Raw genomic sequence first — 23230 nt, 5'->3', positions numbered from 1 at the left:
AAAGACTTTTCGGAGATATGAAGGATGCAATATTACTCTATAGGTACTCAAGACTGACATGAGATTGACTGAATTGAGTGTTTCACCCCCCCCTTTAATATAAAACCTTGAAATGGAGCTCGGTGCATGACGCGGCAGGATTTTAAACTACTTCCTGAGTCGCCGCGGACAGGCACCAAATCCCGCCACCAGTGTGCACACTCATTGAATGTGTTCAAATTTTAAAGGCTTTAAAATATTGAGCACCCCATTTTGCCAAAATGGTATGATCATCGTTTCATAACACCCGTGAAGATTTGACTGTGAAATCGGTGGTTGAATCCGGCTCTGCATATCGATTCATCAAATCTTCGACTATTCAGGGTCACCCCTAATATTTAGTAAGGAGGATATTTCACAAATTGATTTATTGTACAGGGGGCAACCTATCACAGCACCACACTTGAATTCCCTGAGCTCCTGAGAGCGACCCATTCTTTCACAAATGTTTGTAGAAGCAGTCTGCAAGCCTAGATTTTATACACGTGACCATGAAAGTGATTGGAAAACCTGAATATTCATTTGGATGGGTGTCCAAATACTTTTGGCAATATAGTGTAGGCAGTCAGCCTAAATAATGTCCATTTAAAATAGTAACTAAAATATTTCTAAATTATGTTTTTTTTTTCTAGCACAGAGATTGCATAAGCACATTTATACAGCAACCACAATCTCACACAATAAAGCTGAGATTCTTGTTTGTATTTGTTACTATGTGTCACTGTGAAGGTTTGCTTGCAGATACTGTATTACACTTTCATATGAGCAGAAATCCAACATGTTGTGTTTTCAGATTTCATTTCCACGGTGCAAGGAAAGCATGTATCCGTTTAAGAGAACAGTTCCGATTGGGTAATTTAAACTCTTTACATCTAGAAAACAAAAGCATGAAAGCATGTGAAGGCTTGTTACAACTGCAAGACATCGGCGGATGAATGATGAAAAAAAACCTTTTCAGGATAAATAACCAGCAGGACAAAATTGCCGAGAATTATGCTTAATCAAGAGAAGCAAAGATTGTGATCACAATTACAAAAACTATTAAAGGTGCGTATTGTAGTATTTTTGCAGTAAAATATCCAAAAACCACTAGGCCAGTGTTATATATTTTGTTCAGTTGAGTACCTACAATATCCCAAATGTTTCCAACTATTTGTAAATTGTGAGAAAATTGCTATTTTAACTAAGGACCCGGACGTTTCAGCATTGCGTTTGAGGAAGTCGCCTGTCAATCGCATCATATCTGCGTTACCCTCGGTTTCGGGTTTTATTTGGCAGGAGCGCTTTACTCTTAGCAGTGTGAACAAGTGAACGCACAGAGTAACGTCATAACATCATTTTCAACACACTTAAATGTATCTAATATGATAAACAAAGCTGCATTACCTCATAACCGGAAGAGCGGATGTCCCGTCATAACGAAAGTCCCGGTGTTCGCGAGGCGGGTATTTGTTTAACAATCGCTCCAGCAGCCGTGCTCAGCTCCTCAACACTCGGTCCTGCTCTGCTTTACACTACAGTAACGTTAATAACCGCATGCATGAACGTGATTTCTGCCCGAGTCCTATTTTCCACTGGCTGTGAGGTGAAGACCACATGTCCAAAGATGCTGCGCTCAAACTTTGCGTCATCAAACTACGCTTTTGTTTTGAATGGGCGCCCTCCAGTGGACGTAAAGTTGCATAGTGCACCTTTAATTGTGCAGCCCTAGTTTAAGCTAGTTTAAGCAGTTTTTTGGTTTTCTCAAAGTTGCCTGGCAAAGTTTCTGTGGGATATGTGGGAATGACTTTAGGGTAGATCCGGATTGAATGCAGGTACTCAAGAGTAATGCCGTGCAAAACAGATGTTATCAGTAACCAAGGCAACCCTGTAGGCTTATTCCTTTGCTCTAAAGTATTGATCAGAGACAACCTTCTGCTACTGTTCATCCTTCTGGCCTTACTTTCATTAACACCACTTGCTTTTGAGATTAAAGAAAATGAAATGATCATCACACTTTTATAGCACTCAACTCTTTAAATGAACCCCTAGGATGCAACCTACTCAAGCTTATAAATTCGCTTGAATATTTACTTCCATACCTGCAGCATCACCAATCTATTAAACACTTTATGAGCTGATGTTTTGATGTGTTTGACGTTTAGTGAGGTACTCACTGGACTGTTGTGGTTATGTGGAGTTTGCGCAGACCGGGAGTGGGAAACTGCCGAGAGTTGATGTAGGAAACTTTTGTCATGGCTGTGTTGATGCTCTCCAAGTCATCTGCCTCCATGACCAGCACTGACTGAGCCGGGTTGAAGTGGAACTGAGAGGGATCAAGAGAGTGTGACAATTTTCATAATAAAGAGAGAGAGAGAAAAAAACCTTAAAGGAAAGGAGCGAATGAACAAGTCAACACATTAACATATAGATGAATAAATGATGGCTGGGAATGACTGATGTCAAAGGATTCTCAAATATATTCAGACGATATTATAGAGATGGACAAAGAATGGAATGCCTATAATCTTTCCATTGAAAGGCTTTGCATATGTATGCGTAAGTGTCTGTGTGTGTACATGTACCTTTATGCCTTTGCCCAGACTTTCAAGCGAGCTGATGTCCAGGCCCTCCTTGCAAGCCTGTAGGCAGGAGATCACCTTTTGAGTTGCGATCTTCCCAGGACGGATAGTCAAGCCCGAGAGGCTTCCCCTGAAATACTGTGTGAACCGTGGAGTGGTCACCTCTCCTCCTGTAAACACACACACGCTAAAAATTAGGGACACACACACACTCACGGTAGCTGGCAACAAAATAAAGTGTACAAAAGCAAAAAAATATCCGGAAGCTGAGTGACACTCTGTGTGCATGTGTCAAAATGTCAAAAAAGCACCTTATCTGGCACTATCCAGACTCCAGAGGTAGGAAGAGAAGCCTGTCTACTGAAATGCCTCCATCTGCTCAATTTTAAAGAAAGACGTGTATTTTTTAAATTCTTTGATGTATATGGTAACCCACAATTTTGTGCATGTGATTCAGCAGTTTATCAAAAGAACAAATTAAGCTCTGATGGACCAGTTGCATGAAGTCAGTTCATTTATAAATTCTCTATAAATTTATATAAATATAGGGTTTTTTCAGAAAATGTTTATTAATGTTATCACATTGGACCAAAACTTACTGACTTTGCTCACAGGGAATAACTACTTCCCAAATTGTTGGGGATCATTTGTGTACATTTTTGGGACCATTTATATTTTTTCCCCACCTTGTTACAATCAATCAGTTTTAAAAAAAAATAAAATACAAATCCTCTCCTAATTGAAAGAAAACAACATTTTCATCTGACAAAAGATGAAATCTAATATTTGGTGATAATATAGTATAACGACTAAGCTACTTTTTTGTAGGCCAGTCATTTTTACTTGGCCTAGCCTTTACAGTTGAACATTACAAGTGGGATTTTGTTCCATTTTATATAAAAGTATTTCATAACAAATTCTTGGTTAAACATTAAAGCACACTAGTGTGATATACAGTGCAATTATTATTATTATTATTATTATTATTATTACTATTATTATCATCATCATCATCATCATCATCAATATTATTATTATTATTATTATTATTATTATTATTATTATTATTATTATTATTATTATTATTATCATCATCATCATCAATATTATTAACTGATGTGCATAAGCTCATATCAATGAGGCCTATGATCAACCAGTTTATAAAAAGAAAAACAAAACCTGTCATAATTGAAAGAAAACAAGTTGACAAAAATATTGAATCCAATATTTGGTGATAATATTATAACAATAAATTTACAATTGACTGAGACATTTTTGACTGGAACATCAAATGTGTATTCAACACAGCATAACGGTTACATTTTTACAGTTCATGCAAGCTAGTACTATATTGATATACCTCAAATATAATATTTTTCAGTAAGTAATTCAGCTCAAAACATTTTGAGCACTAGGTGTTGTTGGCTGTTAAACACTTCACATTATTTAAAATTGGCATGAAATAAAATTCACTGTTTTGTAAATGCATGTTATATATTATTTACCTAAATTTTTTATGTCATAAAATGGCATCTTCCAGTGAAACAACAGACATTTATTTCACTTCAACCCTGCTTCCTTTCTCACAAACTTGCTTTCAGATCTGCCTCCATCCAATCAATAACCAACAGGTAGAGCCAAGTCCCAACCGGTTTTTTCATTCAGATGTATGTCACAATATGGATGAAAAGATCTGTCGTCGCTACCTTCCATTATAGTTTGACAATCACACAAGTCCAATTAGAATGTACTTAATTTAAAATCTAACTGATCATGACATGTATTATTTGCAAAGCGAATATATATATATATATATATATATATATATATATATATATATATATATATATATATATATATATATATATATATATATATATATATATATATATATATATATATATTCGCTTTGCAAATATGATGTGACATGTCATGTACATGTCATGATGTGATATATATATATACACATCTTGTCACACACACCAACTTAATAGGTTCCTTGATAAAAATAAAAGAAATTAGAGGGTGTTACACATGCTGTTTTCCCTCCCATACATCCCTCACTGTTGGGCTGGCAGATTTGGAGAGTCTAATAGCTCCAGATGCAGTCAATTCTGTCACTCGTAAAGCCTCACAATGAGGGTCTGTGCTTCCACTGCTTAATTGCTTCTGTTTTAAATTATTTAGTTGACAGATGTTATCAATTAAATGTTATTCCACAGATGAAACAGCAGAAGAACATTTACATTCTCGCTCGTGCTCCCCCTAAAGGACAAAAGCACTAATGAGACTGCAAGTCCTCACATGGCATATAAGAGCTGTCACATCATATCTGTATTGGTCAGTAGAGACATAACAGGCAATAACAAGCAGGACACATCCTGAGCACAGTGGAAAAGCCACAGGCATGACCTTACATTTAGATAAGCAAGCACATCTGATATAACAAAAAATAAATACAAACCTTCAAAAGCTTATTGAGGTGGTGCAAGTGAGTAATGACCTTATTTACTGTATCTCACTTTAAACATACTTACTACAGGAAATTATTATGAATCTTTTACTAAATTGGATTATGTTTAAGCATACTTTTATGGCGCTTTTGAACTTTTACAAAAAAAAATAAAAAAATCACTTCATAGAAAAATAATTTGATTGTTTTTTTTGTAGTTGTTTTTTAAAGTGATATAACAAATGAAAGCAAAGACATTTATAATGATGCAAAATTCTATTTAGAATAAATAATGTTCTTTCTCATTTTCTATTAATCAAAGAATCCTGAAAAAAAACACTATCACAGTTTGCACACTGTGAAACCATAACCATTTTCAACTAATGATGATATAAGAAAAAATAAAAAAATAAATATTGAGATCCAAATCAGCATTTTAGAATTATTGCTGCTAAAAATGAAGCTTTAAAATGCGTTAAAAAATAAAATGTTATTATATTTTAATACGTAGATATATATTTTCGATTAAATAAAATGCAGAATTGGTGAACATAAGAGGCTTCATTTAAAAAACCCTACCAACCCCAAAGTTTCGAACAGTAGTGTATAAACTCACTGCTATGGCTAAAAAATGATGTCAATGTCCCAATGAAGCTCTAGAAAAAAAGCTGATAATCTTATTTGATGTCTAGTGAAGACAATAGCCACCAAACCCCATCTCCACCTAGAAGAAGACAAGGATCTCAATTTGGCCTGAACAAATACCATCCTCTCTTTCCATTATGAGGTGGCTTGTCGTTACGTTGTTGATTGCGGAGAGTGAAAATGGACAGGGTGCGAGAAGCAATCTCGAGCACTAATAGCTTGAAAAGTTATCAGTTGCGGTTTAGTGGAGCTTAGACCAGCTTCATTGGGATGTAATAGCAAGTGAACTTGTCCTCCATTCAGGGTCTTTTAATCCTCACTATGGGCCTCTTCTACAAAAAAAAAAAGAAAAAGAATCACCATTCAAAGTCAGAAAAGAAGAGAAAATAATCCGCAATCAGCACGGATGAAAAGAAATGTAAAATGGGGCTGAAAAGTCGGAACTTTAGGACCTCACCGCCTAAAACAATAATTTAGCTGTGGCTCCATTCTCTCAGAGCCTTGTTTAATTATTTAGCTCATGAAAGTGATGTTAAGGACATTCTCTCCATTCAAATGCGATCATTAGCTCCATTTCAAAAGGCTGAAATTGACAGGCCGTGCTTCTTTTTTGATGTTTTCACGCCTGAGTCTCTTTGATTAAATGAGGAATCAGGGTAGCCTGGGGCCAAACACATTGCCTCTCTCTTGGTATTCGAACCACCGCTGCCGTACTCGTGCTGTCATATCAATAATGTAGATATCTCTTAGTCACACCCTCTCACTCTACATCCTGAGACTATCTGATCACATCTCAACATTGGCGGATGCTGATTCATTAACTCCTGTGTCTGGGCTGTCTAAACCACAGTTATGCCACCATTTCATTTTATCGATCCTTCTTTTCAAATGATAATCAAAATAACAGCTCTTTCATGGTCTCACCTTGCCAGCAGGCACCTACGGTTAGCTGTACATCGATCTCAGAAGGGTGGATGGGCCAGTCGTCTGTCACAAGGTAGGGTTCGTACGTCACTCCGTCTACGAAGAGCGTCACTGAAGGAAACTCTACATTGATGACGTAGTAATGCCACTCTTTGTCACAGATCTGCAGATGAGAAATAAAACAAGTTTAGTAGGTTTGTTCATGTAGTCAAAACAGGAAACATTACATTTCATAATCACTACCTGACCAATTGGTCGACCTATAACATGTTAAACCTAACCGTGATAGGATTCAAGTGTACATAAAAAATATAAAGTAAAACAAGATTCTAAATATGTTGTATAAAGTTACATTTTCTAAACTGACACATAATCTTAAGGGCCCTATTTTAGCAAGCACATGGTCTGAAGCGCATGGCGCAGGTGCACTGAAAACGGTCAATGCTCCAGACAAATGGTCCAAAAGGGTTGTACGTAGTCTCATGCTATATATTTACGTGCAATAATCCAATTAGAGTGCCATCTCCCATTCGCTTTAAAATCCAGATGTGCTTACACCATGGTGGATTCGCTATTTACATGGTGGAATTTTGCAAGCGGAAAGACTGAACGCTAGCCTAGAAATCTAGACGCACCCTAGCGGCAGCAAATCTAATCTGCCCGTGAGTGTCGTCTAGCAACTCTCATTACACTTCTGAGCTGTAAACGCCAAACTCTGGTCGGGCCAATCACATCGTGTATAGAGTCGGTGGGCGGGGCTTAACATAATGACGGCCATCTTGCGCTTGCGTGCTTCTAGTAAACACAGAATCTGGCGAACGGCGGTCTTTCGAATCAGCTTTGACCGCGACTCTGAAAGACTTGGAGTTAAGCTTTTCTCTGAGAAAAGAACAAAGAATGGCACTGAAGTCATTCTTAAGAAGGGAAGATGTGTTCTGAGTTTTGTCGACCGGATACAGCGAAAGTGTAATCTTTCAACTAGCTCTGGTTGGTTGTAGCGCTATCCAATTGCGTGCAACATTATTTCTGCCCTATTTTGAGTCCTATTTTCCACCTGCTGTGAGGTGAAGACCACATTTCTCAAGATACTGCGCTCACACTTGGCGTCATCAAACTACAGCTTTGTTTTGAATAGGCGCCCTGCAGTGGACGGAAAGTTGCATAGTGCACCTTTAAAATATGTTATTCCCTTAACTAAAACGAGTTGATACATACATCTCTCGTCTGAGTGCATGCACTTAATCGCTCTGACGTGCGGTGAAGAACTGAACGCATTTAGCTTAGCCCACTAAGCCCAGTTTATTCACTATGGTACTAAACAGAGATCAAGTTAGAAGTGACCAAACACCTCCACGTTTTCCCTATTTAAAGGTCCCGTTCTTTGCGATTCCATCTTTCAAACTTTAGTTAGTGTGTAATGTTGCTGTTAGCGTAAATAATACCTGTAAAATTATAAAGCTCAAAGTTCAATGCCAAGCGAGATATTTTATTTAACAGATGTTCCCTTTCAAAGCCTACAGCGAACGTCCGGTTTGGACTACAGCAGGAAGTACAGGGATGTAATGACGTCACTAGAACCGTTTGTTGACTAACCCTCCACCCACAAGAACACCAAAAAAGGGGGCGTGGTCTTGTTGCTCTCCCACGTGGAGAAGAGCGCGCATTCAGTGCTGGCATCGCCCCGTTGTGGTAAGAGGCGGGACCTTTCCGGGCAAAGTGTGCTAAGCTTCTGTCCAATCACATCACGGGAAGCGCTGGCCCAATCAGAACTCGTTACGTATTTCTGAAGGAGGGACTTCATAGAACAAGGAAATCATCAGGCCGTTTTTAGGACAGAGGAAACAACGCTGTACAGATAAGTCAATTGTGTGGAAAATACTGTGTTTTTTTACACGCGAAACATGAACTCATGTTATATTGCACACTGTAAACATAATGAAAGCTTCGAAAACACGCAAAAAATGGGACCTTTAAATACAGTTACATGAATAGTTGAACGATCAAGTATGACGATGTAAAATAAAACATGGCGCTTTTCTAAGCGGATTAAAAACGAGAGCTAATGTATAGCGGAATAGCACTTCGGAGAGTACTTTGACTCGGCGCAGTAAAAAGTCTCGGCTGAAATATCCTCCCTCATATATCCCCCTCCCTCTCTCATTTCTGTCAAATGGGTGGCAGTGGGAGATGTGAGGGAGGATGTTTCAGCCGGGATTTTTTACTGCGCCGAGTCAATATGCCTACATCATATGAACAATCTGTCCATAGAGGGTATTTTTAACAAAGGTGCATAAATCACACCATAGGCTACACAGACGTTTAGAGGTCTCCATAATTTAAAAACGCAGAGAGCCAAATATGAGCCTTTACACTCATATAATATAGGGTATATTAAACTTTTAGCAGATTTACTCTGCATTTTCAATTTGCTTGTCTCTCCTGAAACTGCTGTGGGCGTTGGTCCTCTTAGCAGCATCAAAAATAAAGCTTTTATTCAAATTGCGAGTAGATTATATACAGAAAGCAAGCAAAGAACACTCCCTTAATGACTGAAGTTGTCAATCACTTCAGTTGCAGTGCGGTTGCTTAACGCTGTAAATCGCTTTGTAAATAGAAACCTTTGATGGTCTTTAGACCACAGAGCATGAATGAACACAAATAAGCATGGGTCCGTTTGAAAGCAGCTGTCTATCAGGGGGTTCAGAAATTAGTTGAAATAGTCTTGGCTATTGAACTTTCAGTCTGCCCGTGCCTACTGATTCCCAACCCGCACCATCGCCAAAAAAGTAAATATTATTTCACCCGTTACATAAAATATTACCGCCACATTAAGATACCAAGTTAAAAACAAATTAACTTTTTCTTGAGACGTTTTTATTTTCTTCTGTGGTGCAAGAATATGCACTATGTGAGTGGCCCCTTAGAAATAAAAATGAATGACACTTCGAAAAATCAATGAAATCTTAATTTCATTACGAATAACTCTGCCACCTGTTCACGCTCACAGGCAAATGAATGGAGATTATCAGAGCGCACAATGTCATAATGGTAATTTACTAGTATCATGCAGTAAACATGCTTGTGCAGCCATGGAGAGCACCATATGGAACTGAAGATGCCTGGGTGGATGTTGCTGAGCTACTGCAGAGGGGAGTTAATGGAGAGATGAGCCCAGGTCTCCAGAGACACTCTCTCTCTCTCTCTCTCTCTCTCTCTCTCTCTCTCTCCCCCCCCCCCTCACCTAACCGTTGCCTCTGGGGACAGATCTCACTCCACACCTCAATTCCTTTCGTTCTCTTATCTCACCTTTTCTAGTATAGATATTCTCTTTATCTCCATCTCACTGGACTCTTCAAAAAGCTCCTTATTTCTCCCTTCTTTCTGCAGCAATTTTACTCTATCAGTCTAACCTTTTTCTGCCCTTTCCAATGTCAGAAACGTGCACACAACTGACACACACACTCAACAAGTGCCATTCAGTGCCATATTTTCTCATTTGGGCACTTGTTTGAAAGCCACATACTTAGAAGAAAAGGTTCTATATAGAACCTCAAAAGGTTCTATTGGAGCTACGTATTTGGAACCCCTAAAAGGTTCACTGCAAAAAATTATTTTCTTAGTATTTTTGTTTCTAGTCCAAACATCTAAACATACTTAACACAAGAAGTATTTACTAGACAAGCAAAAGTAATTGTCTTGTTTTGGGCAAAAATAACATATCTGTTACGCATTTAGAGAGAACGAGACGCTGCGTTGAAACGTTGTGAGAACGCCTCTGCATGATTGCATCATGAAACACATGTCGAATCAGTCCAATAGGAAGATGGAACGTCATAGGCGGGTGACGTCATAGATCCGGAAACTATGAAGCACCCGTGAACACAAACAGAAACTAGCTTCTGTGCCTTCAGTAGCGATCTGTGTGAATCTGTCTGTAACCGATTTTTACAATGTGATTGACTGTTCTAACTAAATATTTTGGTTGTAGGATGAAACAACTATTATTAAAAAGAGCAGGAATTACAATGATGTATAGCTTAACCATAAAAAAAGACTCCAAAAATAAAACTGCAAAAATAAGCTCATGCAATTTAGAAAGCCAAAGCAACGTCCAGTGTCAGTGAGGCATGAAAACAGCAGCATTAGCACTGGTTAATTAAACAGCTCATGCAACATCTCTCAAAAAACTGGGCTTCTGTTCAGAGTATGAAAACGAACAGCCTGCAGTGTGTGGACAACATTCAAAGCTTGTTAATTGCAACGTAATTCTGTGCAAAAAAGCTATGAGCATATGTAGATTGTTCACCAAATTCTGGAGTTCTGAACATTTTCACATTTAATAACCAGTTAATACTGAATTGCCTTTCTGCATCCACAGTATATACATGTCTAACCTAAGGATGTGCTAAACTACATATCAGATGTGTGTTCTTTAAGGGCCATTTACCAAAGATGCATTCCTCCATTTATATAAATAAAACAAAAAACTAGATGAAGCTTAACTAAACGGACCAGAACACAGGGGTCTCAAGATACTTAAAATACTTAAACAATTAGAATTACAACAAAAATAAAACCACAGAGCGAAATGCCTTGTTGATGCTTAAGGTCAGAGGAGAATGGGCCAACTGATTTAAGCTGATAGAAGAGCAACTTTGACTGAAATAACCACTCGTTACAACTGAGGTATGCAGCAAAGCATTTGTGAAGCCACAACACGCACATCCTTGAGGCGGATGGGTACAACAGCAGAAGACCCCAACGGGTACCACTAATCTCCACTACAAAAAGGAAAAAGAGGCTACAATTTGCACAAGCTCACCAAAATTGGACAGTTGAAGACTAGAAAAATGTTGCCTGGTCTCGATATCTGCTGATACATTCAAAAGGCAGAATTTGGCATAAACAGAATGAGAACATGGATCCATCATGCCTTGTTACCACTGTGCAGGCTGGTGGTGGTGGTGTAATGGTGTGGGGGATGTTTTATTGGCACATTTTAGGCCCGTTAGTGCCAATTGGGCATCGTTTAAATGACATGGCCTACCTGAGCATTGTTTCTGATCATGCCCATCCCTTTATGACCACCCTGTACCCATTATCTGATGGCTACTTCCAGCAGGATAATGCACCATGTCACAAAGCTCAAATCCTTTCAAAGTGATTACTTGAACATGACAATGAGTTCACTGTACTAAAATGGCCCCCACAGTCAGCAGATCTCAACCCAATAGAGCATCTTTGGGATGTGGTGGAACGGGAGCTTCGTGCCCTGGGTGTGCATCCCACAACATTTCTAAAGAATGCTTTCAGCACCTTTTTGAATCAATGCCATGTAGATTTAAGTAAGTTCTGAAGGTGAAAGGGGGTCAAACTGTATTAGTATGGTGTTCCTAATAATCATTTAGGTGAGTGTATAAGGGGTCATTGGCATTTTGCTGTAAAAAGCACTGCTGTAAAAAATAAATAAATAAATAAATAAATAAATAAATAAATAAGAAATTGTATTTTTGTCCAGCTAGTCGACCACTTAAACAATCTTTATTTTTATCGGATTGAACATGCTTTCGATTGACATTTACAAGAGCATTAATGACTGACAACCTCTGCAGACTCTGTCCGTTCTCGTCCTCATTACAAGCCCGTCGAGGAACAAACACGCGCTGTGTGTGAGTGTGCATGCTTTGCTGCTAATGAAACACACATATGAAGCATTAATCTTGCCCTGACAGGAGATGATTTTGGCTGTTTCAGCACACAAAGGCACATGCCGCCAAGGATTAAAACATGCTTACATTTGGCCTCCTCCTCCACCCCCATCCTTCGCATGCTCTTCACGTTTTTTTTTTTTTTTTTGCAGCAACATTTTTTAATCTTTTCCCCTGTCAACACTGCATCCACGACCTTCAGAGCAAACAAATAAATGAGAGTGCGACAATAAGCGAGAGCTGGAACACAAATCACGCATAGAACTATACGTCTCTCTGCATGCACAGGCATCATTGTGTCATGTTGGCTGCGGGAGAGAAATGCCTTGCAGGCTGCAGCGGTACGGCCTGTTCCTCATTCAACATTAATGCATTGTGTTTGCAGGCTTGTGCTGTTGCCTCAGATTAGGTTTGCAATACACGGAGACGCCGGACTCTAACAAAGGTTGATATACACATATATAAATAATCGCAGAAAATGTATGAAATAAATTGTGCTGGGCAGTCATCTTATATCTACCTTTTTAACAATGCTGTACTGACTGATTTATTTTACAAACAAATGAAATGGGTGTTATCAAGAAAAAGGGATAGGGGAGTGCGGGGCACAAACTAACGCAGGGTTAGTGGTAACACACATGGTTTAAAACTTTCCACACATAACAGCATGATGAAACTGTGTGTATTTGTTAGTTGTTATTTCAAAATTATTTAGAGGAAAAAACTGCTCCAAAATAAAAAAATAAATCTTTGGAAGATATCACTGAACATTTATTTAAATGTTTTACTTGTAGTCAAACTCAAAAATCTGTATATTTTGATGAAAAAAAAAATAATTATATATATATATATATATATATATATATATATATATATATATATATATATATATATATATATATATATATATATATATATATATATATATATATACACACGTTTCTATATACGTAAAATCTGTATATTTTAATGAATAATATATATATATATATATATATATATATATATATATATATATATATATATATATATATATATATATATGAGTACCATATATATAAAAAGTATACACTGTATTAATGAAACAAAACCATACAGTTGTTTTAGACATGTGAAATTAATGTGGGAAAAATGAAATACTCTGAACCCCAAGTGGATTTATACAAACTGAGAGAGTCAAAAAGTGTTAGGTTGTGCCCTGCTCTCCCCCAACATATTCAGCTGGTCATGTGACATCAACATATCATCCCCAATGAGGCCACCCGCTCCAAAAAATATTATGTAAACATGTTATTTTACATGCAGCTGGCTGTCATTATAAACATATTTTGTTACAAGTTACTAATACACGTTTTATGGGGACAAAAAAACACATACAAATGAAAATTGTAATGCTTTTTGTTTAGTCATTACCGAAGGAAAGCATAAAGACAGATGTCATATTGTTAAACATATTTAATAAATTTCAATGTATGTAATGTGGCATCATATATATATATATATATATATATATATATATATATATATATATATATATATATATATATATATATAAGAAATTGAATCACCTATCACTCAAGGGCACATTTCCCATTTTTGTTATTTTATTTTTATTTTTTTATGCTCTCTATAAATGGGAAATTCTTCTCCCCTGATACCACATAGCGAAGCAAATTATTGATTTATGTTTCTATAGGTCAACACGTCAACACTGGGAAGAAACTGCACTCATTTCAGGGAAAATAAACATCAGGACATCATGTACATCTTGTACATTGTCAAAAGGATGTAATGTATTACATATCACGGTTTTGTTATTTCACCCATGTCTGCCTCTAACTAACAGTCTCACAGCATAAAATAACGCTTTTTCACTGCTTCTGGAATGCCGCCATATCATTCTTCAAAGGGGGAGAGGCGGAGAGAAATTTGGAAAGAATAAATGGCTACCGCAAAAAACTTTTCAGAGGTGGCATTTAATCAAGGAGTCCAGGGACTCTAACTGTGAGCCAACTTGGGAAGTGCAATCCAAGGTTTCATTATTTCCTTGATTGAAGAGCAGATTAGCCTAATTTTAGATTCTGCTTTATCTGTTCCATCATCTGCTCGCTCAAATGGCCTTGTGGGAGGGATGATTTGTTCTATATACGGCATGGCAAAAATAAAAGTGAAGAAGTGCTTTTTCTCTCCTCACTTATTTGGAGGCATAGATATACATCTCATAATCGATTACTAGTAAGAAACGTTTGTAAATCGGTAGACAGAGATAAAACTCATAGAGTGCAGAAGATCTTCAGATAGCAGTACTGCTGTTCCCATTGCCCTCATACAAGTCAGCTAAGGGCATTCTGGGTAATTGATTAGGGGAAGTTTGTTGCTGTGCCGACTAGCACATGCTTGGCACTGTTATCCACACACCTGTCTCCTCATCACAGAAACCAGGAATGCTACTATTGAAACCATAAGGAGATCTTCGAGACACCTGTGCTCAGATACTCTCCCACAGCCGTTATTCACCACAACAGATGGAGCTCAGCAAAGCGCCATATACTTGACTGGGACATCCTTATAGAATTAAATTAGATGCTGTACCTCTAACTGAGAAAGTCAATAAAAGAGACACTTTTAACCACCCACTATCAAATGAAGGTCTAGCCTCGGTGGCCTATACGCTGTTACAAGTAGAAGACAAACACTGCAATTTGCTGATTGCAAGCACACAAATGACAGTTCTTTGGCCGAGATGATATGGGAGAGATTGGTGACTGATCCAGCAGAGCAGGTTTAAGATCTGCAGTGGGCCGTGATATTGGCTGTGCTGTGTCGTGTAAGTGGCTCCTCACGTATACGTGGACGGAGGGTAGGACTGTGGTTTTCTTCAAGGCAGATACAAATGATCAGTCGCAGAAGGAAGAGTGTTTGGTAAGGATAAGTGAGAAAGAAACACAAAGAAAGAGGACAATGCTTTGTGTTGGATTTGTTAAAGGAACACTCCACCGTTTTAAGAAATAGGGCTTATTCAACTTCTTTCCTACATTTAGACATGTGGGCAAATGCATTTTGTTATACAGTGCATGCATTGTTTTAGTTGGGCCGGTTCGCTAGTATCTTAGCTTAATGAATGGTATCCTATGTTGCCAGCTAGCATGTCCTGGGTAAAAGTGATAAAAAAATATTAAAAAACCCCACCTAATTATGTACTGTGGCCTGCATATTCACAACGAGTAGAAATAGCAATGCAGATTAAGTCTAGGCGATTTCTTTGGCAGAAATTGACTTGGGACTATATTATGGGAAAGCACAGGCAAAGCACTGCTACTTAGAACGCAGCGATTTTACGGCTCTCATCCTCACGTCCTCTGGCTGTTGAGTGATCGCAAAGTGTTGCGTGCTATCTCTGCAACCAAGGAGCAGTGCTTTGTCTGTGCCTTCCCATAATATAGTTCCAAGTCAATATGTGTCAGTTTGTTTTTTTGGATCACTTTTACTCGGGACATGCTAGCTGGAAACATTGGATTCCATTCATTATGCTAAGCTAAGCTAGTGGTGGCCCTGCCAAATTAAAACAATGCAAGCAAAAACGCATTTGCCCACATATCTAAATGTAGGAAAGAAGATGAATAAGCCCTATTTCTAAAACCGGTGGAGTGTTCCTTTAACTGACTTTATTCTTTAATAGATACTCATTATCAAGGATGAGGGCATGGCGACTCCAATCTTCAGAATAATCTTACAAATATCTATTTACCTAAAATGAATTCTGACCTGTAAAATTGCCAGAATCATAATCATTCACTGTTTGTTTGTCGGCCAGAGGAGAACTGGCACCCCGACTGAGCCTAGTTTCTCCCAAGGTTTTTTTTTTTTTTTCCTTCTCATTATTTGGCTTTTGGCTTGCTCAGTTCGGGACACTGAAATTTCAACTATATTACTGATCTGGCTGCATTGACATTATGAATTAATAAATAATAATTGAAATTAGCTGGATAACATCACCCTTTTCTCCAGAGTGGCTGTACAGCCGAATCAAATTCTGTTGCATTATTTTCCTGTTAACCCTGCGAAGCTGCTATATAAATGAAGATGACTTGACTTGACTTTAAACATTATATCCTTGTCAGGAGGCAAATTTCAAATGTTTTTTTTTTTTTTTTTTAGGGGGAAATCTTTATAGGAATCCAAGTGAACAAGAACTTTGTGCTAAAGAGCACTAAAAATGTTCCCATGCAGAATTCATAAATGGTTCAAGTTGGTTACACGTATTTACCTGTGCACTATTAAAAACTATAGTTAAGTTAGTAGCTTTTCTAATTTTAGTCACAGTAGATACTTGTCAATACAGGTCACCAGAGTAACACTTCAAGAGAAATATTACAGTTTTGTAGTGAGATTTTATTTTTTGCCACATAATCGCAACAATAGACAACTTCCCCTGTCAGAATCAAAACTAAAATGAGATATAAACCTAAGTCAAATCAAACAAATGAAATATAAACCCAATGCACAAAGAAGAGTGACAATTCTATTTCCCTTCCTCTCCAGTGCCGCTTAAAAGGCAAACTACTTTAAAGAGGAAATAAAGACATGTGTAGGTACTTACAAAAATAGTGAGAGGATAATAGCAAATTACCCACATGTACTAGTCTACTACTGACAACATTTTCCAGTATATCCATGTAATTTAGTAATACTACTACTACTAAAATTATGAATATAATGTATTATTATTGTTTGGGTTAAAATTATAGCTATAATTTATGACAGTCAAATTTTTAAACGTAATTATACCTATTAACAATATTAATAAAACTTGTTTTAATGAAATTAAATAAAATGAAAAAAGATTGTCTAATTTAAATTATTTAAACAACATAACCAGAAAATACCGAAAGCATAAGCCAGTTAAATCGTATGTAATTGCAAAACAACTGAAGTAGCTTTGTTATATCTGTGAGTACAATCAAAAAGTATAATAGCAAGATTTGTATGCAACAAATGTGTTTACATTTAATATTGAAGAATGCAATGTTAGAAATATCCCTGAGCTGGAAATATAAAATGGGACATACCGGTATTCTACTTGGAAACTGGAGGTTTTAATTACTGTGTGCTTACAGAAAATGTCAGTATAATATTTTACAAAAAAAAAATAAAACCCACTCAAAAAGTGCTAGGGCATCACCCTGGTAGTTTGGCCACTCATTTACGCCATTCAAGGTGGGGTAGGTGCTTTCTGGTAACCGTTGTTTTTTTTTTTTTTTTTTTTTTTTTTTATCCGTTTAAGGTCCCATTGAGATTAAAATAAATCTCTTCTTTCATGGAATCCTGGCTAAAATGGCCATAACAAAATCTCACATAAACACATAAAACACAAAATACATTCTAAAACAGCAATACTAAAACATTTTTCATAATTCAACTAATTAAAACAGCAACATGATTCATTCATTTTAAACTGCAAAACATTTTTAAACATTTTCAAAGGAGGAATTGTTTCTAGTGGGGTAGTACCTTGAAATTCATTCCAAAGACATGGAACATAAGAAAAAGATAATTTGCCATGACAAACACGCCCTACTCCCAAAAAGGGTCTCGTCCATATTTTGATAGCTCCGCCCAGGGGCGTAGCCATCTTTTCAGAAGTGAGGGGGACAGAAATGTCCTAATACCATTTTTTTTTTTTTTTTTTTTTTTTGGACCAATATCATTTATCGCATCTCTTGCTTTTAATTGGGCAAGATATCAAATACAATGGTGAACAATAACCAATAATTAATATCTATAATATTATTCTCCTATTCTCCTATTTTTTTTGCCAATTTTATGATTGGTTTATATACTACAAACACTTCTGCATTAAGACTCCATAGATTTTATGCAATGTAAAAAATATATATATATATTCTGATGTAACTCATCTGTTCTCTATGTGAATATATAGTAAAATGTAATTTATTCCTGTGATCAAAGCTGAATTTATCATCATTACTCCAGTCTTCAGTGATCCTTCACTAATCATTCCCATATGAGGATCTGATGATCAACACACATTTAGGATTATTATCAGTTGTGCTGCTCATGGTGATGCTTAATTTTCTAAACATTTGTGGTAAAATTAAAAAAGAGAGAAATTAATACTTTTATTGATCAGACATGCATTAAATTGATCACAAGTGATATTTTTAATATTACAAATTAGATAATTTATTTAATAAATGCAAATAAATGCTGTCCATTGAACTTTCTATTCATTAAAGAATCCTGAAAAATAACATGTAGGCTATCATGGTTTCCACAACATTTTGGGAACTGTTTTCAACACAGATAATAATCATAAATGTTTCTTGATTATGAAATCCTTATCTGAGAATGATTAGTGAAGAATCACGTGACACTGAAGACTGGAGTAATGATGATAAATTCAGCTTTGATCACAGGAATAAATTACTATATATTCACATAGGAAAATAAGCGGTTTTAATTTGTAATAATGTTCAAAATATTACTGTTTTAACTATTTTCGATTACATAAATGCAGCCGTGGTGAGCAGAATACTAAACATTAAAAAAGCTGCATTATTCATATGATACTTTATTGTCAATAAATAGCCTACATTGAGATGACTTAAAAAACACACATAAAGCATATATTGTCGCAATCGTCTGATTGTCGTCGTCACGTTTCATCACTCATAACGATTGTTTTCCTTCAGCTGCAGCTCCAGCTTGACAGGGTATTACGAATCCACTTTTGGACTTTCTTTGAGAGCGCCCTGCTCATATTAAAATTCGGAAAAAATGACAGGTCATGCATAGATAATTTTTTGTCTCTGAGTTTAAATCTTGATGTATTCACATAGGTTTCTATGTAAATACACTTGCCCCTGACCTCAAGAAGCGCGCTATCAACCCGAGTTTAGAGAAGGGTGTCGTTAGCGTTCCTGTTAACTTGTCCGCCCCCGCACAGGGTAACGCCGGTTCGAATCCCGCTCGGAGCGGGTCGACTACGATCGGTGAGACCCAGTAAAAGTGCGGGGGACGAAAATAAATTTTATTAAAAGTGAGGGGGACACGTCCCCCGCGTCCCCCGCTTAATCTACGCCCATGGCTCCGCCCCACACATACGAAACCCAGGCAACGTCTACGGCAGAATCAGCATGTTACTAATCAAAGTTGAATATTGAAAGAAAAAAGTCACCCCTTCCATTACAAAAACACAAACTGTTCTAATGAACAACTCGATTGAACATGAGCCGACAGTCCAACTAACAAACATATTATAATTATGACCAGATTAGAGTTATAGCGATCACAAAAACACAAACCATTCTCTTGAACAACTCGATAGTACACGAGCACAACACTCCAACTAACGACATATTATAATTATGACAAGATTAGAGTTATAGCGATCATGAAAACACAAACCGTTCTCACAAACAACTCGAAAGTACACAAGCATGATAGTCCAGCTAACGACATATTACAATTATGACCGGATAAGGCTTATTTAGATCATGAAATGAGGACTTGTGGAACACATTATGTGGGCTGACGATTGAAACAGACAATGAGAAAGTTTAGATGCTCCATACGATGTGGAAATGAATGGGTTTTTATCATCGCTGAAGTGAGTAACAATACAATCGCAAATGGACAAACAAGTGAACATGACACATGAGCATATTCAACCAAAAGCCTGCATATGTTAGTTCACATAATGTCCATCATCTGTGTTGTGTGTTTTGAATAATAAAGTGCACTGAGCGCTCTCTTCTCACCATCATTATTAGACACGCCCCTTACCTGCTGATTGGCTACAACAAGTTTGTTATTGGACTTAGTCTTTTTTGTAAAACGGTTTTAAAATAACACTTACCCCATCTTTAACTGATCCCATTTGTGAGCTTCTGACACCACCACAGCTGAAATACCCAGCAGGCATGTCCTTCTTCGGGACACTATGACTTCCTCTGTATTCATCAGGTTGTTTTGGAGCAAGATTGCTATTCCACTCTTAAACCTTGTTTATATATCAATTTAGTTCACGCAGGGGTCACAATTCAACAAATGAAAACAGCCAAGCACCACAAACACCGACCTAATGAGCCAATTACCCCAAACATGTCACTTATAGAAAATATGGTGACCAGCGTGGCGGCATTAGATTACGATTAAGACGCAAAAGTGTTGTGACTGAAATCTGACAGATCTTGCTGTGTGTAGCGGTAGATGTTTTTTGCGGGGGTTGTTTTGTTCTACGGCAGGCGTGCTAACAGAGGTGGCGATGGGCCTGCGGTACTCTGAGAAGGTGACTATAAATTACAGGCTGACAGAGTGAGTAATTAGAGCAGGAATTAGACCGCGCCCTCCGGGGACAAAAGTCAACTAAAGAGTGACCTCTCCCAAGCTTCCCAATTTGGAGCCTACGCTGTGTAAATTAATCTATTTGCAGCCCAGAGCAGGAGCAAATTGTTTTTACAGTAAGAGATATGTGGAAATTGGACAGTGGTAATAAGGGTTTACACACAAGTACAAGCATGCACACACAAACATAATCATGCAGGTTAATAACCCTACACCCCTTACCAAATAGAAAGGTGATAGCATGGTACAAACCCGATTCCCAAAAAGTTGGGACACTATACAAATTGTAAATAAAAACAATGCGGAATGTGGAAGTTTTAAATGCCAATATTTTATTTAGAATACAACATAGATTACATATCAAATCTGAATCTAAAATGTATAATTTCAAGGGAAAATTTGGTTGATTTTAAATTGCATGGAATCAACACATCTCAGTTGGGACAAGACCATGTTTACCACTGTGTGGCATCTCCTCTTCTTTTTATAACAGTCTCCAAACATCTGCGGACTGAGGAGACAAGTTGCTTTTCGAATAGGAATGTTGTCCCATTCTTGTCTAATACAGGCTTCTAGTTGCTCAACTGTCTGAAGTCTTATAGAGTTTTAGCTGGCAACGGTGAATGTCACGGTGGATTGTGTTTACCTACAGTGTTTTCTGTAAGTATTCCTGAGCCCATGTTGTGATTTCCATTAGAGTAGCATTCCTGTATGTGATGCTGTGCCGTCTAAGGGCCCAAAGATCACGGCCATCCAGTATGGTTTTCCGGCCTTGACCCTTACGTACAGAGATTGTTCCAGATTCTCTGAATCTTTGGATGATATGCACTGTAGATGATTATAACTTCAAAATTGTTGAAATTTTTCTCTGAGAAACTCCTTTCTGATATTGCTCAACTGTTTTTCGTCGCAGCATTGGCGGAATTGTTGATCCTCTGCCCATCTTGACTTCTGAGAGACACTGCCACTCTGAGAGGCTCTTTTTATACCCAATCATGTTCCCAATTGACCTAATAAGTTGTAAATTGGTCCTCCAGCTGTTCCTTATATGTACATTTAACTTTTCCGGCCTCTTGAAAACAAGCCACAAGCCATAACAAGCCAAGAACACCATTGTACTTCCATGTCTAAAATACTATGATAATTTGAGGCTCCCAAAATGCCTGATCCGTCTGGATGAAAGGCAGATACAATACAAATGTTTTATGCATACACTAAATGCGTCTCTATGTGTACAGGGCCTAAGTGGTAATTATGTAATGACTTATGCAATTTCATAACTTATGAATGACACCCCCTCCCCCCAATGCATATACAAAGTAACTTACATGGCACTTCAATGAATACTGTGGAATTATAATAGAACAATGTACAAATAACCAGAGTAATACCATGGTAATATTATTTAAAGTCCCAGTGAACTGGAAGTAGCAATTGAGTTTTCTTCAGTGCTGTGACGTACGTCCAAGTGAAACGGAATATTGAATAGGGGGCAGGGTTTTACCTCAGCGCTCCTCCATCTCATGCTCATAACGGTTGGTGGGGAGTGGTTAAGCATTTTCAAACTTAAGCCGTCAAACTGCCGTCATCTGAGAAGGAACGCCGTTTCCAGACTGGAAGTAACTTTTCAGAATTTGATTAAAGATTACGCCAAAAATAAATAAAATAATAATAATTCCTTTGTATTAACTTGCACCTGTGTGTGCTAACAAAATAAATAGGGTCAATTTTGATTTCATTATGACTTTAAGCAAATTAATCACACACATAAAATTGCATGTACATGTGTTCCACTGACAGTGCATGTGAAATAATACGTCATTATCAATGTATCCTTTAAAACACATTAATATTGTACTTTTTGCAACTGACAAATGCGGAGAGATTTTAAAGGGATCCCATGGTGTTGAGACTTGTATGGCTTAATATAACATAAATGATGTCTCTTACTTAATTATGTAGTAGAAAACCCATGAAAGATCTACGTTATTTAAAAAATCGATTTTATATTTGGACCATGGGCGGCGCCTTTTTGTTTGCGTTCTAGGTTGATGACGTAGAAAAGTCGGAGAGCTGTTTGTAAATCGGCTGTACACTCGTTATTGCGGTGCAACGTGAGACTGAATGACTGCACTCGAACATGTCCACTGGTGTCGGACAACACTACAAATGGCCCTCCCTTCAAATAATGCCCTATTTCAGGGTATAAGGGGTCGATTTCAGATTCAGCCCATCGTGGAGACTGAGCAGCCCAACATCTTGATTGAGACAGAGCAGTCTGTCAGGTGTGTGTGCGCGCCCGCCGATATGTTTGTGACTTGTGTAGGTGAGTTTGTGTGCACATGTATGTTTGAGTGTGTTTTAAGTACAATTACAAAGCAATTCATTGGTTTTGTTTAACTCTGAAACAATTTTCGAGTTGCGTTGTGGTAAAAATAGCTACGGGTAACGCCAGCTGATTGAGTAGTGCAACCATTCTACGTCATCAACCTAGAACGCAAACAAACTGGCGCCGCCCCCATGGTCCAAATATA

General features: G+C 37.5%; 1 protein-coding gene across 1 annotated transcript in view; it reads right to left on the bottom strand.

Annotated features, from left to right (window-relative positions):
* Positions 1–23230, bottom strand: part of clstn2a (calsyntenin 2a) — a 318427-nt gene that overhangs the window by 22046 nt on the left and 273151 nt on the right. Inside the window, exons 9-11 of the mRNA XM_067452451.1 lie at positions 6622–6784; positions 2604–2770; positions 2196–2344 (exon numbers count right to left, since the gene is read on the bottom strand). Coding sequence (XP_067308552.1) covers positions 2196–2344; positions 2604–2770; positions 6622–6784 — 479 coding nt within the window. The remainder of the gene's footprint in view (positions 1–2195; positions 2345–2603; positions 2771–6621; positions 6785–23230) is intronic.

The sequence above is a fragment of the Pseudorasbora parva genome, chromosome 9 (genome assembly GCF_024679245.1).
Source record: "Pseudorasbora parva isolate DD20220531a chromosome 9, ASM2467924v1, whole genome shotgun sequence".
Lineage (NCBI taxonomy): Eukaryota > Metazoa > Chordata > Actinopteri > Cypriniformes > Gobionidae > Pseudorasbora > Pseudorasbora parva.
This window is presented reverse-complemented; position numbering and strand designations above follow the sequence as displayed.